The 25,629-nt window shown below is 44.9% G+C and overlaps 2 protein-coding genes across 3 annotated transcripts in view; one reads left to right on the forward strand and one right to left on the reverse strand.

The window, feature by feature from the left end:
• Nucleotides 1–2,187: 2,187 nt before the first annotated feature.
• Nucleotides 2,188–11,744, reverse strand: TTF1 (transcription termination factor 1). Of its 2 annotated transcripts, none has more exons than XM_066562991.1 (12): nucleotides 11,716–11,744; nucleotides 11,003–11,103; nucleotides 10,038–10,846; nucleotides 9,005–9,246; nucleotides 8,487–8,672; nucleotides 7,280–7,358; nucleotides 6,882–7,012; nucleotides 6,155–6,383; nucleotides 5,056–5,145; nucleotides 4,772–4,837; nucleotides 4,302–4,387; nucleotides 2,188–3,914 (listed from the first exon to the last, which is right to left on the reverse strand). In XM_066562991.1, exons 3-12 carry the CDS (start codon nucleotides 10,835–10,837, stop codon nucleotides 3,751–3,753), a joined length of 2,073 nt encoding a protein of 690 aa, XP_066419088.1. In that variant the 5' UTR covers nucleotides 10,838–10,846; nucleotides 11,003–11,103; nucleotides 11,716–11,744; the 3' UTR covers nucleotides 2,188–3,750. The 2 variants fall into 2 exon arrangements, with proteins under 2 accessions (XP_066419088.1, XP_066419089.1); XM_066562992.1 differs by lacking the exon at nucleotides 11,716–11,744 and adding an exon at nucleotides 11,388–11,535.
• A 469-nt stretch (nucleotides 11,745–12,213) lies between these two features.
• Nucleotides 12,214–25,629, forward strand: part of CFAP77 (cilia and flagella associated protein 77) — a 58,635-nt gene continuing 45,219 nt past the window's right edge. The window contains exon 1 of the mRNA XM_066562993.1: nucleotides 12,214–12,381. Coding sequence (XP_066419090.1) covers nucleotides 12,256–12,381 — 126 coding nt within the window. The 5' untranslated portion in view covers nucleotides 12,214–12,255. The remainder of the gene's footprint in view (nucleotides 12,382–25,629) is intronic.

Genomic DNA, 25,629 nt, shown 5'->3' on the forward strand with positions numbered 1-25,629 from the left:
CTGAGGCCGCGGCGCTGCCCGCGCTTCCGGACGCGGCCGGATGTGGGCGCTCGCTGCCTCCCGCGGGAGGAGCCTTAAAGGGACAGCGCGGCCCCAGAGACGGCGGGCGGGGGAACTGAGGCGCGGGAGTGGGCTGGGTTATAGCCCGGGCATCGCCTCAGGAACGGAGGCGAATGGGCCTGAGCGGGGTTACAGCCTCAGGGACGGACGGTGCTGGGCCTGAGCGGGGTTACAGCCTCAGGGACGGACGGTGCTGGGCCTGAGCGGGGTTACAGCCTCAGGGACGGACGGTGCTGGGCCTGAGCGGGGTTACGGCTCGGGCACCGCCTCAGGTGATGGCCGAAAAGACTGGTTGGAAACAAAACACCCTAAACTGGTGTCTACAGAGCAGGCATTTGTTTATTGCAGTGCTGGAGGCGAGGGGGATTTCTCCACCTCACTCACTCGCCCTTGTCGAGTGCTGTGGTTTATTTATACAGTAAGTATTCCTTGATGTTGTTATGTCATTTAATTAGCTCCAGCACATATATGATGATGTTATACATGTTATCTCATGGTTATAGTTTTTCTGTAGTGCCTTGCACCTCCCCAGTGTAGGTGTTCTTGGGGGTTTTCTTCGATGAAGGCTCAAGCTCTTCCTCTCATCTGAACTTCTTAACTTTGTCTTCAGACCATGTGCAGTTATGGTGTTCCTTGGTCTTTCTGGATCTAACTGATTAAATTCTTCATTTTGTGGCTAATTGGCTTTACATTTGCCAATTTCTTGTTTGTACATCCTCCTGCTTCCCAGTATAGCTACGCTTGTCTGTTTTTGAGATTGTTCACCTGGCAAGTTTCTGTTTATTTAAGCTTTAAGTAACTAGCTAACCATAGACTGGCTATTGCATTGTATAGAAAGTTATGATTCAGGTTATATAGATATAGAAAGTTATGATTCAGGTTGTATAAATATACAGAGTTATGATTCAGGTTATATCAGGTTATATATATCAAGCTACATAAGCATCTTGTAACTTTGACCCAAGTTATATCAGCGTCACCCTTCTCCACCGCCTTGGTTAAGACCTTACAGGAGAGAGGGTTGAAAAAAGCAAGTCCCTGTTTGATCTTCAGCTGCTTCTTCAGCTTTGAAGTACTGCAAACACAGCCTTGGAACTCATCTGTCTCTGTCTTTGATAATGCCACACAGCTGAAGAGTTTTGTGCTGTAACACCACTCAGGTCACAAAGACAGCAGGGAAATGCTTGAAACAACATATCTGCTTGAAACACCCAAGTTTTTAGAGTGCTTTTACACTTGAAGGATCTGTCATGCTCTTATTTATAATGCAGTCTGATACACAAAGCTTTGTCAATGTTATTTTCTTCATCATTCTGTGGAGCCTCTTTGGGTTTTTTTTAAACCTCTGCAGAATTTGCTCTGTTTGCAGTTAATACTGAAATATCCCCATGAAAGAACTGCCTCCCCATGCCTGTAATCCCATGGGCCCAGGGAAGAGGATGGCAAAGGGAAAAGCTCCTTCCTTGTGCCTTTCAGCACCTGGGAAATAATCAACATGCAATTATTTGCCCCTGTGCAAACAGATTGCACACACCTCAGCCAGGGAGAGGAAGGAGTCTCCTTGCTCCATTCCCAGGGTTGCAAGGAGATGGAAGCCTCTCTTTCCTCAGGTCTGTTTGCCCAAAGCAGCCAGTGCAGTGATGGCTCCAAGTTTACAATTCCTATTTAGCAGAGAAACTGCTTTTAAGGAGTATCAGCAAGATTTTTCCTGGGTCGTTTCTGGGAGGGAGGAACAGGAGCTCATGCCCTGAGATGACCCTTTGAGCTGGAATGCTCCTGGCTCACTGACAAGGGAGTGAAAGTTCCACAGAAAAGTATTTTGAAAGGTGGTTATGAAGCCCAAACATGCAAGATAATGAGTGGAGAAAGAGATAGCAGAGCTAAAACAAAGGCATCTGCCCTGTCTGCAGTGCTGATTAACAAGCACCAATTTCACCCTAATAACTCTGAATTGCAGATAGATTGAAGGCCAGGGGAATGCCCTGGAGCAGGGAAACCTCCCAAGGTTTGGGATCCCTTACCTGAGCAAGAGATCCCTTACTCACACCAGATCCTTGGTAAGTGACTGAGAGCAGCTGAATTAGTACTAATGAATAAGTCATTAATAAGGTGAGCTTTGAACCTTGGTAACCCACTGTTAAAACTTTATTGAATTCCATCAAATTCATTGAACTCTTGTCAAATGATTCTTTTCACTCAATACAACATTGCTGCTTCTTTCTTTGGAGTGAGGTGTGCAGTCCACTCAGCCACAAGAGTTTTCTTTTAAAGCAAAGAATAAAAAAAAAAATCTCACCATAGAGACAGAAGTTTATTTTTGCAAGATCTACTTTACAGACTCTACAACCAGGCATTGTTTGTGCTCTTGCCTGCACACAATTCAGAGCATCTCCACTTTCAAGGGAAAAAAACCCTTGAAAAAGACAAACTTTTTAGATTCAGAAATTCAAGTTTTTCAGCTTTTAACTTTAAAACCCATGAAGCAACACAAAGACCAAGGTGGAAGTGGTGTGTGTTTGCTTCCCCCATCTCATTTCATCTCTTGGCTGGAAAACTTTACCCTCAAAGCAGTGGCTGCTGCAGGGGAGGTTGTGCCTGTCTCACAAAATCCCAGTGGTGCTTTCTGTCTTCAGAGAGACAAAAGGCAGACACAGTTAAATGTGGGAAGTTTTCCTGTAAAATCCCTTGCTGTAAGTCACCTTCCAAGGTGACTTTTATTTCAAGCCATTGACTTTTATTTCAAGCCATTGAAAGTTCTGGATTTTCAATGATGGTTACTAGACTTGAAGAGGGAAATTGTCACTTATCAAAATGACCCTGAAAAAGCAGAGACTAAATCTTCTTGCTTCACTGTCTAGTACAACATATGGGAAATATAAGCAAGCTTTACAAAGAATTTACACATATATTTTGGGGCTTTTTACATTAATTCAGTCAATTTACAAATAACTTCAGGCAGAGAATTAAAAGTATCATACAAAACACAAGTAAAACTTCATCTTATTAAAATGTAGAAATTCTCCATGGCAAAATAAAAATATATATGTATGCATATGTATATATATACACTGCTTTTTCTCTGTATTCCAAATATTAAATACAACCTTTTATATTACTTGTTTTGGTTAGCATGAAACAATGAATAGTAATGGACAAAAGCCTTTTTTTCTCTAGAAGGAGTGAGAAAAGTCTAAGTCTGCATCAAAAATAAAATCAGTTGCCTTTAAGAATAAGATACCTGTTTAAAAAAAACTACTCAAAAGTTGTGCTGTTTTCAGCACAGATGTCTTAAGACTTGATTGTTACAGTTTTAAAAGCAAATTGAAACCTTTTTTCAATCCCATAAATTAAAAAAAAAAATAAAGTTCTGAAAACCAAGTTCATTCATGAAGGGAAAACAGTAATTGTCACCTCCACCAAAAAATAAAAAAAGTATAAGCAACTTGTATGCTTACATGAAATCTTCTAAAAGCAGAGCTGATAATAAAATAAAATAAATAGAATAAAATGTGGCACAAAAGCTCTCTTGAACTCAATCTTCAAGCTGAAACAAGACAATCAGAGGTGCCAATCCTGACTCTTCCCATTGTCAACAGCCTGGTACTTGCAGGTGATGAGCTGCACCCACTTTCAACCAGACCCATTTGCAGTTAAATCTGCAAATTAGGCATTGCTTTTAGGACAAATTAATTAATCACTCTCATCACTGGAGTCAAAAATGTCACTGAGTCTGAAAGTCTGCTGCTGCTGCTGCCTGCCTGCTGAACTGTCAAAGCTGCTGCGCTTCCTCTCTTCCTCCCTTAACTTTTCTTCAAGGTCTGGGAGTGTCTTTTCATACAGATAATCAATAATTTCTATGAGAAAAAAAAAAATAGGTGGTTTTAATTGGATCTGTGGAGGAACAGCATCTCACAGACAGAAATTTTGTTGTCAGTTTTAAATGCACAAAATCTCTGCATTGTTCTGATCACAGGGGCTGCAGGGAGATCAGGCATAACACGAACATGCAAAGAGAAATTAAAATGCACAATCTTAAAACTTTTTAAGCCAAGTTATTAAAAAGAACAGGTTCATAAGCAATTGCATGAAGTAAACATTGAAAGTTATAAAAAAAGCATTTAGTAAAATAAGTATAAAGTCTTAAGATTTTAGCCAATTAGGAAAAAATTGAACCACAATATGTATCCTCTGAGATTCAAGCCAAAGCTTAAGGAGCACATACAAACAGCTGACATACTAACCAGAAAAAGTCCTTCTTTTCCAGAGAGGGACAAAGGACACTTTTAGCCTATAAAACTTTGATTGAACATAGGTTCTAGGAACATCTCTGCAAAGAGAAGAGTTCAAAGAATTAGTGGTGCAAGGAACTATCATAAACTTTAATTGTTACTGAGTTATCCATTCCTGAGAGTGATGCCAGTCAAACCCCAGCTTAGATTTAGGTAGAAATGATGGAATTCAAATAATAATTAACCCATAATATCAAATAATATTTTTCCCATTAGTTGATGAACATCTGGAAGCACAGATACACCACACCCCAGTATTTGGAACATTAAGGGTTTCAGGGCCTCCTGCTCAGTGCTGTGCCAGCATATGCAACTGTAATGTTTCCAAATTGAACATTTCCTACGGTGGTAAAGGTATCAGAACTTTGATTGCTCTGCTTTCACTACCCTTTGTATCCATAAAAGAAAGAAGGGAGGTTTACCCAATAGCATTACTGAGTTCATCCCAGTTCACTTCATTGGCATCCTCTGCTTTTGTTTCATACAACCTGTGAATGTGAGACAGAAGCAGTTTGCAAGCAGAACTCAAGACATCATTCAGTGCTCCCAGCTCCCCCAGTCAGAAATTACAGAACATTTTGTCCACAGAAAGAATGATTACAAAACATGTATCAAGCTGCAAGCAGGCTGTTCTCACCCTGCCAACTTTTATAAGCACAGCTCAAAGAGTGGGAGGTAAAAAACACCCCAGTGCTCAGGACTGTACCTCTTAATAAGAGTGATCTTGGTCCGTAATCCATTGCTCCCTCTGGACAACTTCTGCCCTCTGGTCAATTTGCTTGTTAAAATTGAATTCCTTTGAAAACACACAAAACCAGGTTTCTGTCATTTCAAGAAATTCTAAGTATCAAGATGCTGCTGCTGTCACAGAGGGGCAGTGTTCTGCCAAGTGACAGGGGGGATTGAAGGGACACAGTCTCAATGGAAAGAATGGTCTTATTTTACTATGAATATTAAGGCAACAAAAAAATAAAATGATACATTCAATAAAACTATACACTTAACCTTAGCAACAAGCAAAAATAAGAGTGCACTAATCATGGGATAGTGATTGAGAAAGATACATCACCAATTGCTTCAATATTTTACCATCATCCAGATCCAGTCACTGGGGAGCCCCATTTCACAGGCAGGACCTGGAGAACCCTTCCCAGCAACTGGAAAATCCTCCACAGTGTGTTCACCCCTAGGTGAGGTCTCCAAATTTGCCCCAAAAGTGGGTCCAGCTTTTACAGGCCCCCTAATCAGCAAGTCAAAGTGACTTGATTGTATTTTTAGCATGGAACACCTGGATCTGATGGCACACTTCCCAAGCAGCAGGGGCCCAGGCCTTGGCTGGGAGGGTTTCCCCTAAAATACCCAACAAAGAAGCTGCTATTCCTGCCAGTTGGGAAAGTTTCTCAAAATGATACATTTCTTGCAGATAACTACACAAGGTTATGTGAAAGTTTCTGAAGCAGCTGGTTTGGTGTTAAACAGCTGGCATAAGAGTCTCAATCATCTATTTTTAGCTCAGTAATACTGCTGGTGCTAGTCACAGTGCCCAGGTTCAGCATGTAAGTCAACTCTGCTGCTCAGGCCTCAGCACAGCAGACAGAAATCAGGCTTTGCCATCACAGCAGACACAAAACTTGCTGCAGCTAGCAAGGAGTTATTTCTCTCAGATTCATCTGCAATGCCTCTTCTCTGCTCTGCAATCTCTTACCTGTCCTACCAAAGGATCATCATGGTACAAAACACAGGTTTTGCAGAATAAACACACCCCAGTACACATTTTACCATCCCAGTTTAGTCCAGGCCCTCACCATTTCTGTTTGCATTGTCTCCCGTATCGACTTCCCACTTGGGTTTCAATCTCAGTCCATGGCAGGGGCTGGTCCAGCTGCTCACGGTCAATCCAGAGATCTGTGTCTGACTGTTCCAGGGAGGAAACAGAACTTGGATTTTCTGCTGTCAGTTTTCTCCTCATCACATCCTTCACTGCACTCATTAACTTCTGGGTCTCTTCCTCTGTCCAAGGACCATAGTTAATAGCTAAAATTGAAAACCCACCAGGTTAAGGCATAATTTATCATGAATGATTAGTGAAAAAAGGCAGAAGAGCAAATGTTTCACTTTGCATGATTTTTATTTATAGGACCAATTTCTTAACACATCCTAGAAACTTTTCTGCATACCAAGCTTGAGAGTTCAGCCCAAATACTAAAGAACAGTCTGATCTCCAGATGTTCTTTTTAAACCTGGCTGCCAAATTCCTTCTGCCCTCCCCATGAAACCATCTTTTTTAGATGCTAGTTCTGTTAATAAGGAGTCATATTTGTTCCACTTTTTTCTATTTTCTTTCAGAGATCTTTCTTACCTTTCCACATGAAAATGCAATCAGTGGGGAGAAGAGGAGGACCACCACTACAAATCAATTAATTAATTAAAGACCCCATACTTGAAAGACTTTTTCCTTATGTTTAAGGTACCTACATTGTATAGTTCAAATAACATTACACAAAATTAATTGTTTTTCTTAAAATTCCATACCTGACTTGATTTCAGAGAATTTCCTAGCAACTGAGAGGTTAGAACGGGACATCAACTCAGAAATCTTCTTCCAATCATTGCCATGCAGAGCTTGATACTTCTTTAATTGTTCTTTTTCTTCTTTAGTATACCTGGTTGAGGAAATGGGCACAGCTTCAGCTGTAATTTCAAACCATTTCAAGCTGTAACATCTGCAGATGATCAGTGTTAATCACCACTATCACTTCAAGTCACATTTTAGAACAGAGGAATCAAAAAGGGAAAATGAGCTATCAATCAAGTGACACTAACTGGCACAAATGGGAGAGAGGATCTTCATTTGAATCCATTTTTAATTTACAAATAATCAACACAGACTGATATTAGCATTCAGAAACACTTTTAAAGTATTCTCTTACCTTCCTTTATAATTATTTGGGTCAAATATTTTCCTTGCTCGATAATATATCAGCCTCCAGGGCCGGGGAATGCCCTCAGCTGGAAGGTAAAGGATCATTTTTAACAAACATTTCTAACAGTGGTGAAGCCAAAATGAAACAAACCCCAAAACCCAACACCACACATTTTCATGGCCATGCTGTCAGCAACAGATTCTTTCCACTCAGCAGCTACAAACTGCATGGGCTGGCTGTGCATTTGATCCAGGTGTGATTAAAATTTAACTGGCATGATGCTGAACACTCCCATTAAAGAGAGACATGAGACAGCCACCAGGCAGGTGGAGTCAAAAATGTCATAGAGTGTCATTGAGCTGAGCACACCCTGGGTGTCACAGACTGTCCCAGCTGGGAAAAGCAGGCACTGGGGACATCAGCAAAAACCAAGTGAAGATCTCTGCTGCAGGAAAATCCCCAGAGACCAACCCCTGGGAACACACAATCACCCTGTGCAGCAGTGCCCAGCAGAGGGGACTGCAAGGCACAGAAATAATGAGACTTTCTGCCAAATCTTCCCAGGCCAGGAGCAAACTCCCAGACTGGAATGAAAGTCAACATCAGGGAAATGTGCCAACGCAGAGGGAAGGATTGTGTGTCTGAAATAACCACAGAGGAACAAATCTGTAGTTTGATCTCTGCATCCTGATCCATGACAGGCTGTCCTTTACTCTGCCTTGCCTGAGATGTCACCAAACACACAGAATAAAGCTCCTGGTGCACTGAGGAGATCCCCATGTCTTGGGAGACTGGCATGGCTCAGTTTCCTCCACCCTCCTCAGTCCTGCACCTGCCACCTATTTATTGGTGACAGTTTCAGACAGGACTTAATCACTCACAGCTGCCATTGGTATCCTTAATTATAGTTCAGCAAATAATACACTTAAAGCCATAAAGCCCAAATGCATGTCTGGAAGTCTTTACTGGTCTTGACCATATTTTATCTCTAAACTCTTCCTATTTGAGACCAGATAATAAGAACAGTGGACTGACTGTGCAGATTATCAATTACACCATTTTTTCTCACCAAATTTACCAACATCAGTTGGTAAATAAAATAAAAATTCAATAAAAATTTTCTCAATAAAATTTTTTTTACAGAATATGCCATGATATCACCAGGTTGTAGAATGCAACATTCAGCTGTCTGAGGATGAACTTGAATACTCACAGATTTTTTCACAAAAATGATGTTCTGCTTTCAGGCGATGGATGGTGTCTTTATCTTCTGGATACCTCGAGGTAAACAAAAGTTTTTCAGCACTGTCTATTCCAGTAAGTGCTAAGAACTCTTCAACGTTTTTCTTGATTTGTTTATTTTCCTTCTGGGTAAATCTGCCAAACCTGACAGCCATACCTAAAATATAGAAAAGGTTTAAAAAAGAAACAAGTCAAACTTCAAGTACCATCTCTTGCATATCTCAGGTGTCAACAAACTCAGAGGGGGAAAGAGAAAACTGAAAGAGACCAAACCAGCTGGGAATCAGCAATTAACAGACAAGTTTGGACTGAAATTTGCCAATGTGGAAGCAGATGCTACAAAACAGAGAAACAGAAAATGCATCAATGGAATAAAGTGAACCAGACTGGGGGTGCAAAAGACACGACACAAGAGACTTTTGCCTCTGTGCAAACATCAGCACAGCTGCACAGTCCTTCCTCACTGCAAGAGGATTTCAGAGAGCTCACCCTGTTTTTTAAACTCCTTAAACCTCATTAGGTCTCTTCCAGCCATTTTCTTGATTGAACTGTCTGATATATTCTTCACATGAGGAATAAACTCCTCCAGTTCTTGTCTTGCAGTATCCAAATCCACAAATGAAGTCAGAATGGCAGAGTCCAGGCCTTCCTCATCATCCACACTGACCTCATCAGAGGCTGCCAGTTCAGCAAAGGAATTGTTCTGCTGTGATGCCAAGGCTTTTGGTGTCCTGATATAAAACAAACAAAAATAAGGTATAAAATAAAATACACCACTAGAGCTCCAAACCAAAGATGTTGTTAACATCTCTACATTTACAAGAATTAACATATTTGTTAATTACTGAATAAAAAATACTTCACACATCCACTACCTTGCATTTCTAACCTTTTAACATAATAATTGTAATTTATTTCCAAATTTCTGTACTTACAATAATCAAGGAGCTTTCTGAAGTTCTGAAAATCCACAAAACTCTCACACATGGGCACACCGAAGAAATAATTTCTCTTGCTAGCACTGGCCCACAGATTTTTTCCATCTATCTCTTTCTTACTAGTGCTACTGTTTTGTTTTCTAGACACTGCAAAGGCATCGAGAACTACTTACATGAGCATTTATTTGCACAGAACATTCAATTGTTTAGCTGACCTTACTAGTTGCTTGCTTAAAATGCACATGGTCACTATAATATCAACTGAAACAAATTAAATCCTTCTCTTTTCCCCCCACTTTTCTTTTTTTAAATGTGCATTGTTTGCAGGTAAGTTATTTCTATACCTACAGTTTTAGAAGAGGAGAAAAGAGCCTACACTGTGTTCTTAAAAATTGCTGGATCTCCACAAGCAAACTGAGGTTTTAAAGCTGGTCTCTAACATCACAAATGCTGTGTAAATTCGAAGTTTTTCTCCAAAACACACTCAAAACACAATGAAGATAAACCTGGAGGCCAAATAACAAAAAAAATGTATTTGGGGAGTGGAGGAAGGAAAAAACCCCACAAACAGAACCTGAACTTACATCACATCAGAGTCTGAAGAGCTTTCTTCCATGACATAAGGGCTGCTCTTACAGGGCTTTCTAGCAAGTGCTGGAGTCCTCTCAGCTCGTCCAGCTGCTTTACTGGGGGTGGAGAAACCTGCAGGGAGCTCCATGGAGACCTCAGCGATGGCAGAGGCAGCATCAGAGCCTCCATCCTCACCTGCAGGGCAAGGCCACCCCCTGTCCTGCCCTGAGGGTGACAGCGGTGCCTCAGCTGCTCCATCTGTGTCCTCCTGGCCACTGCCCTCTCTCCTCTTCTTCCTCTTCTTTTTGGATTTCTCTTTGTGGCCCTTGCTTTGTTCCTCAGAGGGAGGCAGCTCACACACCTCATCCTCTTCAGGATGCTTCTCTTTCCTTTTCTTCTTGTGTTTTTTAAAGTAAACATCAGCAGCAGCCCCCTCCTGGCAGTCCTCATTCACAGAGACACAGCTGACATCGCTGAGCTCGTGGCTGCTGTCCTTCCTCTTCCTCTTCTTCCTCAGGGAAGCAGCTGCTCCAGTCCCATTGCTGATCTCGTGTTCCACCTTCACAAAGTATTTATCCAGCACAGTCTCCTTCTCACCCTTTTTTTTCCGTTTTTTCTTCTTTTCCCTGCCCTCCCCAGCCTGTGCTGCTGCATCTTCAAAGAGCACTGGGGAAGCGTGGCCAGGCTCTGCATCTTCCACGCTTTCAGCATTTTCGTGGTTGTTATTGGACTCACTTGATTTCCTCTTCTTCTTTTTGTTCTTCTTGACGAAATCCTGGACTTGAAAATCACCTGCATGTGCTTTGTCTTTCATTTTTTTTCTCTTAAGTAAAAGAGAGGAGTTTTATTCAAGTATTGTCATTTATACACTGGTTTTGTTTAAAACAAAACACCCCCCCAAAAAAAAAACCCAACAAGAAGCACAAAACCCACCCAAAACCTTAACAATTAAAACCTCAATTTTATCTTAGACTCTTACTTTTCAATCCAGTTAGTTTTGTAAAGTGCCTAGGAAAAGCTGATGCCTTCTTTGTCAAACAAATGTGCATTACAGCTGTCCCCAGCCTTCAAAGTGCTTTCCTACAACACAAAAAACACTTTAATTAATTTAATAACTATTAGTTTTGATTTTGAATAGCTGAGCAAGGTCTGACTATTACGTTCAACTCAGCTTTCAGCACTGAAACAGCACCAAGCTAAAAGCAACAAAGAAACATGAGACTCCTCAGCACTAAACCCCGAATTATCTGATTAGAAGTTTCTGAGGGGCCGAGCTCAGCCCTAGCGGGAGGATTCAGGCATACAGAGAGGGCAAGAAGCATTTTTAGCACATTTTCTACATCCAGCACATACAAAACGCTCACCGCGCAACACCCCGGGGCACGTTTGAACACGCGCCCTTGAATTTCGCATCCCCAGGGCAGCTCGCACCGCCGGCCGGTCCCGGGCATCCCCTCCCCGAGTGGCCCCGAAAGCTCCGCGGAGCTCAAACCACAGCTCGCCCCTAGGCCCAGACACCGAGAAACCCCGGCTGAGCGCGGCCGGGCTGGACCCCGCCGCTCCGGGGCTACCGAGGGAGTCTCCCCGCGCTCCCACAGCGCTCTCGGCAGCTCCGGGCTGTGAAGAGCCCGCGATCCCCCACCACGACCCCGCCACCCCTCAGAGCTCCCGGCCCCACCGGGCCTCCACTACCTCCACGCGGTGTGCGCCCGCGCCGCCGGCCCCCCGCGCACCGCGCCCGGCCCATCCGTTCCGCCGGCGGAAGCGGCCCCAGCCGGAGCCATCAGAGCGGCGCACCGCTTGTTGCCTGGAGACGGACGCCGCCGCGCGAGCCGCGAGTTCGGTGGGAGAACCCCCCCGGCACCGGCACCGACACCGACACCGACACCGGGCCGTGCAGAGAGCCCGGGATCGGCACCGACACCAGGCCGTGCAGAGACCCGCGGCACCGCCGAGACAGCCCCGGCACCGGGCCGTGCAGAGAGCCCCGGGATCGGCATCGGCCTCAGCACCGCCGAGACAGCCCCGGCACCGGCACCGGGCCGTGCAGAAAGCCCCGGGATCGGCATTGGCACCGCCACCGGCACCGGGGCCGTGCAGAGACCGCCGGGACTGGGATCGGCACCGGCACCGCCGAGACAGCCCCGGCACCGGCACCGGGACAGCCGAGACTCCCCGCCGGCGCCCGGACCAGGACCGGCACCGCACAGAGCCGCCCGGCCCGGTAGCGCCATGGCGGGCGGCAGAGCGGGGCCCCGGCGGCGGCCCATGACCTTGGCCGAGGCGGGCCCGGGCACGGAGAACGAGCGGCTGGGGCTGGTCCGGCTCAGCATGCTGCGCAACCCGCTCATCATCAAGGTGAGCCCCGCGACCCCCGCGATCCCCGTTCCCTCCGCCCCCGAGCCCCCATCCCATCGCCAGGGCCGCCTCCCATCCCACAGGTAGCGGGGAGGGTGAGGGTCACAGTCACCGAAGGCAGCTCCGCAGCAGAAAAGTTTCCCCTTAAAGCCGTTAAAATCAGTTTTTTTCCTCCCCACACTGGTTTATATGACAAGGAAATTGTGTTTCCCCGCCGCTCCTTAATGAGCGGCCCCCAGCCGGTGATGGGCACAGAGCAGGATGGGCTCTCCCTGCCAGGGTTTCCTCAAGTCCCGAGGTCTGGGAAGAACTCGTGGACGGGGACTGAGATGTCACTGGGGCTGCTCTTCATCCCCAGACACAGCAGAGGGGTCCCTGAGTTTGTGTCACACAAACTGTACCCACCTAAATCACACCGACCTTGGAAGGGGCTGCCCAGGGCCGTTTGGGGTCACCGCTCTGGAGGAGTCCAAGGAACAGCTGGCACTCAGCACCCTGCTCTGGGCAACGAGGTGCTGATGGGTCACAGGCTGGGATCGATGATTTTGGCGGTCTTTTCCACCCTAAGTGAATCTGTGGTTCTGTAATTCGCATTTTTAGACCTGCTCTGGAGGTTCTGCTCTGTAGGAGCCTCGGGGGTTGCACGGTCAGGACGGACAGAGACGAGAGATCTCTGCAGCCAGGGCTGGGAACTTGGGGTTTATTGCAAAGGGCCTGGGTGCAGGGCCCTGCTTGAGCTGCCAGGCACAGCTCAGAGCAGGACTGAGAGAAGAGAGGGGGAGAGAGGATGAGAGGGTAAGAGAGTAAGGGAGTAAAAAAGGTAAGAGCGTAAAAGGGTAAGAGAGCGAGGTTCTCATTACAATACAATAAATCTTCTTCTGTGTTGAATATTCTGATTCTCACTAACCAATCTAGTATAATATACAAATCCTATAGCATTTACATGCAGCCTGTAAGAATCATTACATTGCCATCCTGTGTTACATTTTAAACCCTAAAACCTCCTCTTTGGACCTCTTCTGCCAAGCTGGCAGGGTCTGCTCTCACCCTTGGGCCTGTCTGCAAGCAGAGGGTGTTGTTCCATCAAAAGGGGATCACCTTCAGTGGCCACACCATTGTTTTCCAGTTGTTCAGTAACTGAGGGATCTCAAAGCTTGCTTTCATTTAAGTCTCACTTATAGTTCCCATATTCTCAAAACCTTTTGCCAGGCAATCATATTTAGAAGGCTTTCCTGTTCCATCTTCCCCAACACTGCTCCCTCCCCGAACTCCCGGCTCCTCTCAGTTCGTTATTCCCACTCCCATCCCTGCCCCTGCCCTGGCTGAGCTGGGCGTGCGGCTCGTCAAGTTTTCAATCATCTCACTGGGGTGGGTTCCTCCTCCTCCTCCTCCTCGCCGCCCAGCCCAGCCAGGCTGTCCCCGAGCAGCAGCTGAAGTGCCGCTCTCGTCCCCTGGATGGCACTCGCAGAACGGCAGCGGGCGAGCCCCGAGCCCGCCCCGCGCTCCCGCACGGGCACCGAGCGCTCTCCTCGCCCTTCCCCTGCCGCAGCAACCCCGGCTCCCAAGCCTCGTTTGTCCTCCTTAAACCGCGCCTTTCCAGCCGGAGCTCGGCTCTTGGCTTCCCCCCCGTAAGCGCACCTGGCACCGGCAGGCTTGGAAGTCGGTAAAATTCGGGAATCTGGAGTGTCACTGGAAATGTGAGGCTTTGCAGTGTTGAATCCTTTCGTAAATCTAAAAATTTATTGGGGGATTTTGTTAGGCAGAGAAAAAAAGCAGGCTGTACATCAGGTGGTTCTGATGTACTTGTTCAAATCTACACCTTCTACTTTCTTTCTTTCTTTCCTCTGGATCCCTGAAGTTTGATGGGAAGGAGAACTCTTGCAGAGCATCCTGGCATTGGGAATTCTGAGCAATTTTAAATTAATGTTTTAAAAAATTAAGAGACAATCTGGATTCCTGCGATCTGGTGAAACTAAACTTGGAGCAAGTTTTAGAAGGAAAAGGTCGTGTTCAATTTCAGTATTCCGGACGATTTCTGTTTTCTCAAGGCTTCTTTGCAGGAGGGATGTGAGATTTGCATCCACCCGGTGCAATCCTTGAGCATGGAGTGAGCAGGGTGATAACAGGGACGCTATCACTCTTGGAACCGGCAGTAATTGCACTCCATGGTGGGTTCTGCCGGAGTTTGTGCAGCAAACTGCAGCCCCCCAGGCAGCTGCCTCCCTCACTGCCCCGGGGAGTGCTGCATTCACCAGGGTCTCCCTCTGCCCGGAGGTGACAGGGGTGGGGTGGCAGCTTGCTGCACAAACGCGACTCACTGACAGCATCAGCCCTCTGCCCTTCCTCCTCCTCCTCCTCCTCCTGCTGCTGCTTCCAGCTGCAGCCTGGAATCCCCCCCTCCCCAGGGCAGCCCTGGGGACCCAGCACTCTGGAGAGGATGGCCAGCAGGTCCCAGCCCTGAAGGACACAAAGATGGTTTAGGAGAAAAGGACAAAAGGTTTGGAGCCAAGCGCAGCTCGGAGGAGTGCTGCTGGCAGCCGAGGGAGGGCATGAGGAACACACAGCTCCAACAGCTGCCAGGGAGGGTCTCTGGGCAGCAAATACACAAGAACCTGAGGGCAGTGGAGATGGATGGGACACTTAGTCCCTGATCCTCCTCCAGACAGCACTTGGACTCCAAAACATAGTGTGAGTGTAACAAATCTACTCTGCAGCAGCCGAAGGACATCCTTCTTTCTCTCTGAGTTATTTCATGTGTGTTCTGAATATGGCATCACATATCCAAACAAGATCCCTGCCCAGGCTGAGCCTCCTGCCTCACTCTGCCCAGCCCCAGCCTCCCCACAGGATGTGTTCACCCACACACTCTGGCTATAAAACCATCACCTTCTCACATAAACATTTCTAGGGATGAATGCTAGAATGTATGTTGTGTTTTAATTAATCAAGGAGTTAATTTAGTTATCAGTACATATTTGCTTGCAGCATAAAACTGAGGAAAGCATTTCATCTACTGATGCCAGTAAAAATCTGAGCAAAGCATTTTTGGTCTGTTTTCACCAGTAAAAGCCTTAGCCAAGCACTTTTCCAGTACAAACTTACTGAAAACTCCTGTGTTACAAAAATAAACCAGCTCTGGGCAGGAAATAAGAGTTTACAACACTTAACCCTGGAAAGCTCAACACAGACTTCAGAAATAGAGACCCACAGCAGTTTGATTACATTTAGATTAACATCTTCTGTATAATATGGTATAATTAAGTTCAAGGTATCACTGACAAAGTCATTGTCACCAGCAAGGAGTTGGATTTTTGTATGAAGGTAAATGGGAAATCCAGCCCCAGGTGCCAAAGCATCCCCTTACCTGTCCAGGTGGAGCCAGGGGCCAGGCAGGGAGCAGGAACTGTTCTCCAGGAAAAGCCCTGAGAAGCATCTGGCTCATCTTCAGAGGCCCTGCTGCTGCTCCCAACATGGAAAAGTTGTTTCCAAACTGGCATTTCTGAGGAGGAAGAGGAGGAGGAGGATGGTGCTGCTGCTCTGCTGGCCAGGAAAGGCTGGCACCAGGTCCCAGTGCAGACTTCAGGAGAAGCAGATTTAACAAGCAACCGCTGGAATGTGCAGTGTTTATTTTACAAGCTTGTTATTTACATGACAACTGATGCCAGGCTGTCTTTATTGGTCTGAATGCCAGGGCATTTAGGGTTCATTTTCCTAAGCTTTCCTCTACAGCCCCGAGGGCTGAAAGTTTTTCTTTTTTTTTCCAAATGAGATTGAACAGAAGCTACAGGATTCAGGCAATAAAATTTCAGCTGCTATGATCTCCAGAAGAAGAATATATGATCAAAAAAGCACCAAAAAACCACAGGACCTGGCACACTGATAGCCTTGGCTTTGGAATTCCCAGCAAAGGAAAGATTAGCCAGGCCAGGAGAGGGAAATGCCCTTTTTGGTGGGTGAAGGGGATGAACAGAAGAGCTTTCCCTGGGCTCACCCTGGAGCCTGCTCCCTGTTACCCAAGGGACTCCACTCCCTGTGTGGGCACCAAGTAAAGGCAGAAATCACCCGGCCCGTTTTTCTTTTTCCTTTTGTGCCTATTGAAGCTCCCAATGAAGTATTTCTGAGCTGACTGTCACAGAGCAAGGCACTGCTGACAATTGTTGCAAAATCATTTTGATTTCTGGAAAGATCCCTAGGATGGACACTACAAAAGCAAGTGGGGCCATTTTGTCAAACTAAAGTCTTGTCGCAGTGAAAAAAGAAAAGAAAAAGCTGTAATTAAGCAAGAGACAAAGCTGGACAAGTGCATGGTGTGAAAAAGAATATTACAACTTGGAGCTGCTGTGATAAACTGCATCATCACAAACTTCTCTTGGAATAGAAATTCCTGACAGGGCAGGTTTTCCATCACTCTGAAGCTTTTATTATTGACCTGGACTATGGCTGCAACAGGGCTTTTACATCTGAATGCTGTGCTTCATCTTTCAGCCTTTAACCCTCAGCTTCCTGGGTGATTTGGGTTTTTCTTTTTTTAACATTCTCTCCAAATCCACTCATCTTCTTTATCTCTTCTGGCACCAGCCTGACGAGGAGCCAAGGTGAACTCGGCAGGGATGAGCCATGGCACTGACAGGAGCAAAATCATTTCCTTTGCACAGAGCACCCACACAGCCCAGGGAGGTCCCTCTGCTCCCTGAAGGCACCTGGGGCTTCAGCCACAGCCAGGATCTGAACCAAGATCCCCCCAGTGCCAAACTGCTGATCACAGCCCTGTCAGGGTTTGGGTAGCTTCCCTCAGGTGTTGGCTTTGATGATTTCAATGACTCAGTTCCCTCCCCTGACCCGAACCTGCTCACAGCTATTTGGGATCAATGCATTTATTGGAAACTTGGGCAGAGAGCAGAGTTCAGTTTCTCTGTCTCTCACAGACAGAGCAGCCACAAGTACCATGAGCTGTATTTGGAATAAAGTTGTTTTATTTGGTGTTAATTATTCTCTTTACCTCAAATCACTGCATGTGCTGAACATCCTGCCTTCTGTGCTTGCTGCTTGGGGACACTGAGGTTTAATTAGTGTTTATGCAGCATTTTGTGTGCTTATTGCTATTATTATTATATCACAAGTACTATTATATTTTTGCAATCTAAGACTAGTGTTGTGCTTTTAAAAATGCATTCTGAGATGGCTATGCAGTGCCTCAATAATTCATTAGAGAAATAAACTAATGAAGGGCTGGTTAGTCAAATAATCATTAGGTTTGGTTCTGAGCTTTCCTTCCAATGCTCTCACTTCTAAGGGTTTTCTTCTCAGCATGAACTCATTTAAGATTTTAAATGAATTATTTGGTACACTAAAAATTAAACTCCTTATGAGCTTTAGTGCCGTCCCATATTTTGCACAGGCACTGCTGAAATAAAGAAGGTATTTCCAAGAGGCAAGTAAACATTCTGCATGAATAAAAGTAGTGGGTTTTTCCTCCTGGTTGTTTGAGCAGAGGCTCCAAAGTGCCAGCTGTGACTCAGCAGGCAGAGGGACAGCCCCAGCAGCACGGGCCTGGGGAGCTGCTCACTCCCAAGATCCACAGGCAGGATGTAAAATCAAGCAAAAGGGCATTTTGATCCTTTATGTGAACAAAACAATGCAAATTGGTGAGACTAATAAGCCCAGAAACATTACAAGGTGAATGCCTTTTATGTTTGTGAAAATCTTCTATGTTTATTTGTCTAATACAATGGAAATAAAGCTTCAAAGGCTCTTTGATTTAAAAGTGCATTATTGAAGTCAGCCAGCACAATAATAATGGTTAGACCAAATTGTTGCATTGTGACCCTAATAGCAGTGCTGTCAGAGCAGAGAACATCTGTACAGCCTCTTGCCCTAGTTGGTGGGGATGTAAAAACAAAAATTAAGCCAAAGGATGAGAGGATGTAAGCAGGATAGGGAAAAAACTAAAATGAAATGGGTCACAAATGGATCCATACATTCACAGTGCACCCAGAGCTGCTGCAGGCTATGAATTTTTATGATGAACCTAAAACTCAGGCTTTATCCTCAGAAAGATTTAAGAAACTTTGGGGGAGAGCCACTGCCTGTTTTAGTGCTGCCCCCAAACCACACTAAGCCAAGAGATGATTTTCAGACTAATTCAAATTGAAGACACCACAGAAAAAGCCAGGGACACCCCAAATCTCACTGCAGCGTCCTTAACCCACCAACCCTGCTCCAGGGACACCAAACCCAGCAGGCTGAGAGCAGCTGAAACTTGTAACAGCACAGGAACAGCTCTGCCCTCTTTCCTCTCCAACCTCAGCTTCCCACTCCAACACCAACAAAAATTCTCCTTCTCTGGAAGAGGCACCACAAAGTGCCTTGAGCACAAGGGAAAAGCTGGAGGGGGCTCAGTGAGGACAGTGCTGGACAGGAGAGCGTTGGGCAGGCAAACAGTTGGTGGCTGCCCAAGGAAAAGGTTAAAAACTCTTTATTTTTAAACCTTTCTCACAATCATTCTCCTCTTTTTGAGTGCAGAATGTAGAGCAAAGAGAGCAGTTGTCAGCAGTCACAGAGACCGGCGTTTTCAGCTCCTGATTTTTGGGAGTTTTTAGCCACACTTTCCCCAAGGGCAGATTGCTTTCCATGCAAATTCTTAGAGATGCTCTTATGCCTAATTATTGGATTTCAGAAGCTTTTGTCATCTTTCAGGGATTGTTTTGTTCTTGCTTGGCTGCTCGCATTGTACAGATTAGACAGAACCTGCATTTCGGAGAATATTTTCTTTTTTAACCATTTGTACTTGATAAAATAAATTACACTGACTTTCCCACTCACATTTATTTGAAGTAGCAAATATAAATGAAAGTGGGATCTACTACTAGATTTCCAGCAACAGCCTTTAAGAAAACTTCAATATCAAGGGAAATATCTCTAGTTTGATTTGTTTAAGCAAACCAACACGAGGTTTGTGCCTAAAAATCTTACAAGTGAAACCTGATTAAAAATAATAGCGTAACTCCCAGGCTGGGGGGATAAAAACCCTCAAAGCAAACACAGTGAACCTTGCATTGCTCCATAAAGAGCAAACCAGCCTGAAAAATAACACTGGTTTTAATCAAGAGCTTTGGCTTGCTCGCCCAGGTAGAAGAGCCCCTTTGTTTGCAGCTTTTCAACTTCCCGACTTACATTTGCTGTCTCCATCACCCTCCTGGTGGCTCCCAGGGGATTCCAGTGGGCTGGTCAGGACTGTAACTCCATTAATTACCACGTATTACAGTGTGTTAAAGCCTTCAGACAACCAGAAATGCAACTTTCCCTGCACGGGGCTGGGGGGGGGGGGCGGCTGCATTTGTCATCCCTGCTCTGCTCCCGCTGCCGTCCCACCTCTGCCTCCAAAATCAGGCAGCTAAAATTGTTCCCAGCTTAGCCCCGGCCCTGAAAAGCACAGTCCCAGCTCACACTGACAGTTAGTTAGCATTTAGATAGGCTGGGACGGGGCTCTGTACAATAGGCATCAAAGCTGAACTCTTGGTGCAGCGAGAGGGATTAATTTCTTTAACCAACATGCCTGATCTGGCCTATCTCATTACCCTGCCTTGTCAGTGTCGATGTTAGATTTGATTGAAGATTATACCATTTAGGCCTTTCCCCTGCTTTCCACAGAAATCAGCCCTATTGAATTGCACATTCTTCCATGGGCCCCTGTCAATACTCAGTGGCCTGAGCCTCTAATTCTGCTTCATTTAAACTTCATCAACTTTTCCAATCAAGTGGAAGGATCTGAAATAGGCTCCGTAAGCAGAAAGGGCCTTTTTCCTTTTGTCAGATAATTTATTCTGTTTTCTCTTTCTCTCCCCCTCGCTTCCCCACCTCTTTCTCTTTTTCTTCTTTTCGCTCCCTTTCCCTGATGCTGAAAATGAGATTACAGTATTTAAATGACTATGATAATCAATCGGGGGACCTTGAGCCGAGATTGAGGTTAATTTTTCTTAGCAGAACAAAGAAGCGTGATGCCATGGGGGATTTGAAGGTGCAATCTGTGTTTCATGCTTGTATTCCTGCCCCCCCACCCCAAAACTGCAGTTTTAGGAGTCTTTTCTTGTTATTAACTATGCAGTTGTTGTGATTTTTAAGAGGCGAGGAGAAATGTAATTTCGGGGCTGATAAATAGCTAACAGCCTTCAATCAATGATTTTAATAGGAAAAAAACAATTCACTTACATGGAGACACTGCAGAACTAATGAAAGTGTTATCATTACCTTATTTATTTTTAAATATACTTAGAATAATTTTCTGCAGTGCTAGGAATAGTCCTTCCAGCCTGCACAGCAGAGTTGTGAACTTTTAACTGAATACTCCTTCTACTCAGCCACTCTTCCTACTTAGCAGCTTTCTTGGCTGCTTGGAAAAAAGTTGATGCTTTTGTCATGATTTTGCTAATCAGAAATGGAATCGCTTATGTTCATCTCAGAAGCTGCCTGGAAATGGCTTGTTAAGTCTTTAGATGATGTATTTTTGGTTGTAACACGCCAGCATTCGCTCACCTGGATCGTTCCCATTCCCTGCTCTGGAAGAGAGAAAGAGAAAAATATGCATTTCTTTGCTTCCATCCCAGCTGTCTTGTCAGTGCTGTTTTACATGCTGCCACCCAATGTTATCTTTTATTTGTGTCAGGAGAGAGGATTTGACAAGTTCAGTATACAATGTTCATTTGGCAAGGCAAATTTTTCATACCAATTTTGAGTAGAAAATGAAACCATCTTTCAACACAACGAGCGACATCATTTTTGGACAGACTTATTATGAGAAGAAGAATTGCAAAACTTTATTTCCCTGCAGGATGCAGGAGAAAAACAAACCAGGAAATGAGACATTTAAACAAACAAACAAAAAAAACCCATCCCAAATATGTATGAATGTTTGAGGCCATCAGTTTGTTTTAGAAATAAAAAATAACCACCAGCTGCTGTCAGGTAGCTGTGGCCTCCTTTTTGTTAATCAGATGCTGCTGAATTTGGTTGCATCATAATGTAGCTTTGTTTCAAACCTTTTAAGCTCTCAGATACCTGGGGAAGGCAGACCAGACTGACTTTTAGAACTTTGTCAGCTTTTGCCAAGCAAAACAGCACTGGAGGTTTGGGAAGGGGCTCATGGCCTGAGAGAGGGAGGGTCCAGGGGCATTTTAAGGTGCTTAGCCTCCACCCAGAATCCCAAATGTAACTTCTGGCAGTGCTAAATACTCTGAACAATTAATGGAAAAATCTCATTTTCAATGGTGCTGTCCCATGTGTGTCACAGCAGGTTCCTTGGGGATGAGGGTTTGTGTCTGACAGCCCCCCCAGCACAAAGGGCTTCTGCTCCATGGCCAGCACTGGCTGTGCCACTGCAGAGTGAGGGCCCAGGACTCTTAAATGGATATTGCCTGAGGAACACCGTGCATTAAAAAGGGCTGTCAAAGCTTCACTGGGTGACAAATTCATTTTAGCCCCCAGGACCCTGCAGGGTTGGGAGGTGCAGCCTGAGAGCTGTGTGGGATTGGGCTGAATGTCTTCCATGTCCTCGGCCCCTGCTGGGAATTGATGCTCTCTGGTGCTCCAGCTTTGCCCCTCTGGGAATTTTACCCCCCCAAAAAAGCAGCAGCAGCCCCAAAATGTTCAGCCCCACAGACGTGGAAGGAGCTGAGTGTGTTTCAGGCAGTGTTTTGCTGTAAGAGTTTTCTCTCTGTGAATTTTACCCCCAACAAAAGCAGCAGCAGCCCCAAAATGTTCAGCCCCACAGGCATGGAAGGAGCTGAGTGTGTTTCAGGCAGTGTTTTGCCCTAAGAGTTTTCTCTCTTTAAGCAAATGTTGACTCACCAAGGGGAAATTAAAACTCCATTAGACATTGCCACACTGCAGAACAGACCCCATTACAGTGGTTGAGCTGCAATTAATTGGTTTCCTCAGATATCACTTAATTCTGGGATGGCACAGAGAGATGGGAAGGACAAGGCTGATCTAAACAATAATTTCCTAAAATAACATAATCTAAATAAACTAATGAAGTGATTACATAGTTATTAATCTAATATGAAGAAGAGTCAGAAGAAAATATTGGGTCTATAACAATTTAGAAAGAACAGTAGAGTTAATTCCATTCTGGTTAGACTCATCATGAGGCAATAAGCATTTGTGCTTAGGAATGGATGCTGGTTTTGCAGATTAATTATATTTTGTGCTAAAAGCTGCCATTTCAAAGTGTCCCATCTTCTGCTTGTTTTGGTCTGTTGTTCATACTTGACTTTTCAACACCCAGATGGAAAGGAGCACTGCCTGTGAGGCACTGCAGTTTTGGGGGTTGTTTTGTTTTTAAAGAAAAGTTAATTTCGGATTAAGAAATGTAAAGCAAAACAACCATAAAAAACAGACTCCCTTGTGTGCAGATAGAATAATCAGCAATTTGAAAATATTCTGGCCCAGGGAGGGCTCTCCACAGGCAGTCCCTGTGCAGGGAGGCAATGGGGAGCTGCATGCTGGGGCTGCCTTGGGTGCTCTGGGGGTCCCCAGGGCCAGGCAGGGTCCCCCCAGCCTGGGGCCAGTGCAGGGAGCAGATCCAGCCATTCCCACAGAGCTCCTCTGTGCAGAGCTCAGTCCCTGGCATCAGCAGGGTAGAGAAAGTATTTGGCTTCAGGAGAATAAATAACTAGGCCTTATAAGCCATTAAAAATGTATTACAAGAAAAATACAGTGCAGCTATAAATAGAAAACAAAGCAAACGCCTATATAAACTTTTACAATTGCTGCTACTCTGACTATTTTTCACTGTCTGGTTGTGAGTTTAGCATCTGTGATCTCTGGAGACTGAGGTCCCTGGAAGCTGCAGCTCTCCTGGCAGTGCTGTGGCCTCTGCAGGGCTCCCCCAGGCTGGGTGATGAGTTTTGGTGACAGGAGCTCAGGAGTGACTGCTCAGCCTGGCTGAGGCTCTGGTCAGTCCCAAACTGGAACTTTGATGTTCCCTCCCTTCTCTTTTTTTAAATATTTTAATGTGTATTTGTGACAGTCTGAAATGCAGCAGTTACTTCCATAAAAGATATCACCTGTCCCTGCAAGCCTCCACACATACAGACCTTAAAATGAAATAAACTCTATACAGCAAGGCATTAATCATTCAGGGATACATCATTACTGTCTCCCTTTTGGTTATTACTTAAAATAGCTCACATAGGTAACATCAAGCACTCAGAATAATTTTTAAACCTTTGTGAAGGAATAGACATGGCTTTTGAAGAAGCCAGTATTATCTCCACACTGTGCTCAGCTGAAGTCAGGGTGAGTTTGTTTTCAGGGCAGATGAATTGCACTTTGTGCTTTCACACTTCAGTGTTAAAGAGTTTTTGTCATCTGGCCTGATTTTCTTTTTGTCATGTCAAGCAATAAAGTGGAAGAATTTGGTGGTTGATACACCTTAATGCAAAGATGTATTAACCTTAATCTGCTGGTACCCACAGCAAAGAAGGCACCTCAAAAGTACCTCAAATTTCAACTAAATTCAGCTGTGTTATGCCCTGACTTTGAAAAATCAAATCCTGACTGTGACCCCACCATAGATACTCCACCACAGAGAACTCACAGCACTGAAACTCCCACGTGTAGCTAATGGGGTGTTCCAAGGGAAAGACTGAGCTGCCTTGGCTGGACAGTGATGAACAATTAGAGGTTGCAGGACCCAGGTGTAATGAAGAATCCACAGTTAAATATTCAGGTCAGGGAAAGTAGGCCAGGATCTAAATGGTGAATCCTAATAATCCTCATGGAATCCTAATAACCCTAACAGAGTCGTGGAGGAGGACATTTTGTGCAGCTCACATCTTAAGAAATGTGATGTTTTCCTGTCTGAGAGATCTTGGGCTGCATCAAATCCCTGACTGCAATGTGGTGACTCCAACTTGTTTGAAAATAAACCCGGGCACTGCAGTGGGGTCACTCTCACCTTCGTGGATGTGGGGAAGAGCAAATGAGCTCTTCTGGACAGGCACCCTGCACTCCCAGCTGTGGAAACTGCTGGCTGGAAATGCTGGCTGAGGGTTTCTTAAAGAGCAGACCCATTGGGCTAATTTCTACAAAAATGTGAAATTCAGCAAGCTGTAATTGGAAAAAGCAATTTCCTTTCCATTAAATGTGGGCTCTTGCTTTGTTTTCCTCCTAAACTCTCAAAATCCTCTTTTCTAAAACACTCCCCCAGCCTCCTCCAGCTGAGGTCTCCCTGCTCATGCCCTTCCTGCAAGGCTGTCAGCATCCCACAGTCCCTTTAATTTAGGAATTTAACAAGTAATTCGAAATTGGGATGCTGGAAAAGCTGTGATCGTATCTACCATGTCTATCCTATCAGATGTGGTTCTGTGCCTTCCCTGCCCTGAAAACAAAGGGGAAGAGAGTTGAACACATGGTATCCTCAACTAGAAAGGACTTTGCTGTAAGAGGATATTGTTTTGTAAAGCCCAATATTACGCTTGAATTATGCCTGAATAAGGAGAAAGGACATTGTTAAAGAGCCCTAAACATTGACCATAGTGGATCTTCTTTCTTCCAAGCCCTTCAGCAGCGTTGTTTTTGGCTGGTAATGATTTGGTATTGTATTTATAAGCCGTCAGGGTAATCCAGAGAGCAGCAGGAGGGGCAGTTGCCTTAAATAAAGCTTTACAATGCTGCTAATTAAAATGATCCTTCCTCTCCCTGTGATGACTAATGAGACAGAAAGAAAAACTAGGGAGGGTTAATGAAAATGTTGCCGTGAGATTCCCTATTTTTAATTGGTCTTTGTAATGTTTTAATCTTCTTTATGGTGTGGGGGTGGAAATGGAGAAATTTTCTTTCAACCTTTCTTGCACCGTGTAGCACATGGCATTTGAAACATCCAGTTCTAGCTTTGTATCAGGAGTCTGTTACCACAGCTCTGAGGCAGAGTGTAGCCTTGAGATGGAAGAAGCAATTTCAGACTTAACTGAGACCAGAAAGAAGAAATTTGAAAGCTGGTTTTAAGCTCAAGCTTCCAAAGCTCCAAGGGAGCATTTGCGCCCTGAGGACTGGGACTAAGATCTATTGTGAAGGATTGGCACTGATGCTCAATAGTATTTACAGCTTTAGGTCATGATGCTCTGTTAAATGCAATATTTATCCCATGAGCATGTCACAGTTCACCTCAGATGTCAAGAATTCAATTAATATTCTATTTAATAGAACACACCATGACCTAACCTTTTAATACTCTTAGTGCGTCTGAGC

This window comes from Molothrus aeneus, chromosome 19, assembly GCF_037042795.1.
Source record: "Molothrus aeneus isolate 106 chromosome 19, BPBGC_Maene_1.0, whole genome shotgun sequence".
In the NCBI taxonomy this organism is placed as follows: domain Eukaryota; kingdom Metazoa; phylum Chordata; class Aves; order Passeriformes; family Icteridae; genus Molothrus; species Molothrus aeneus.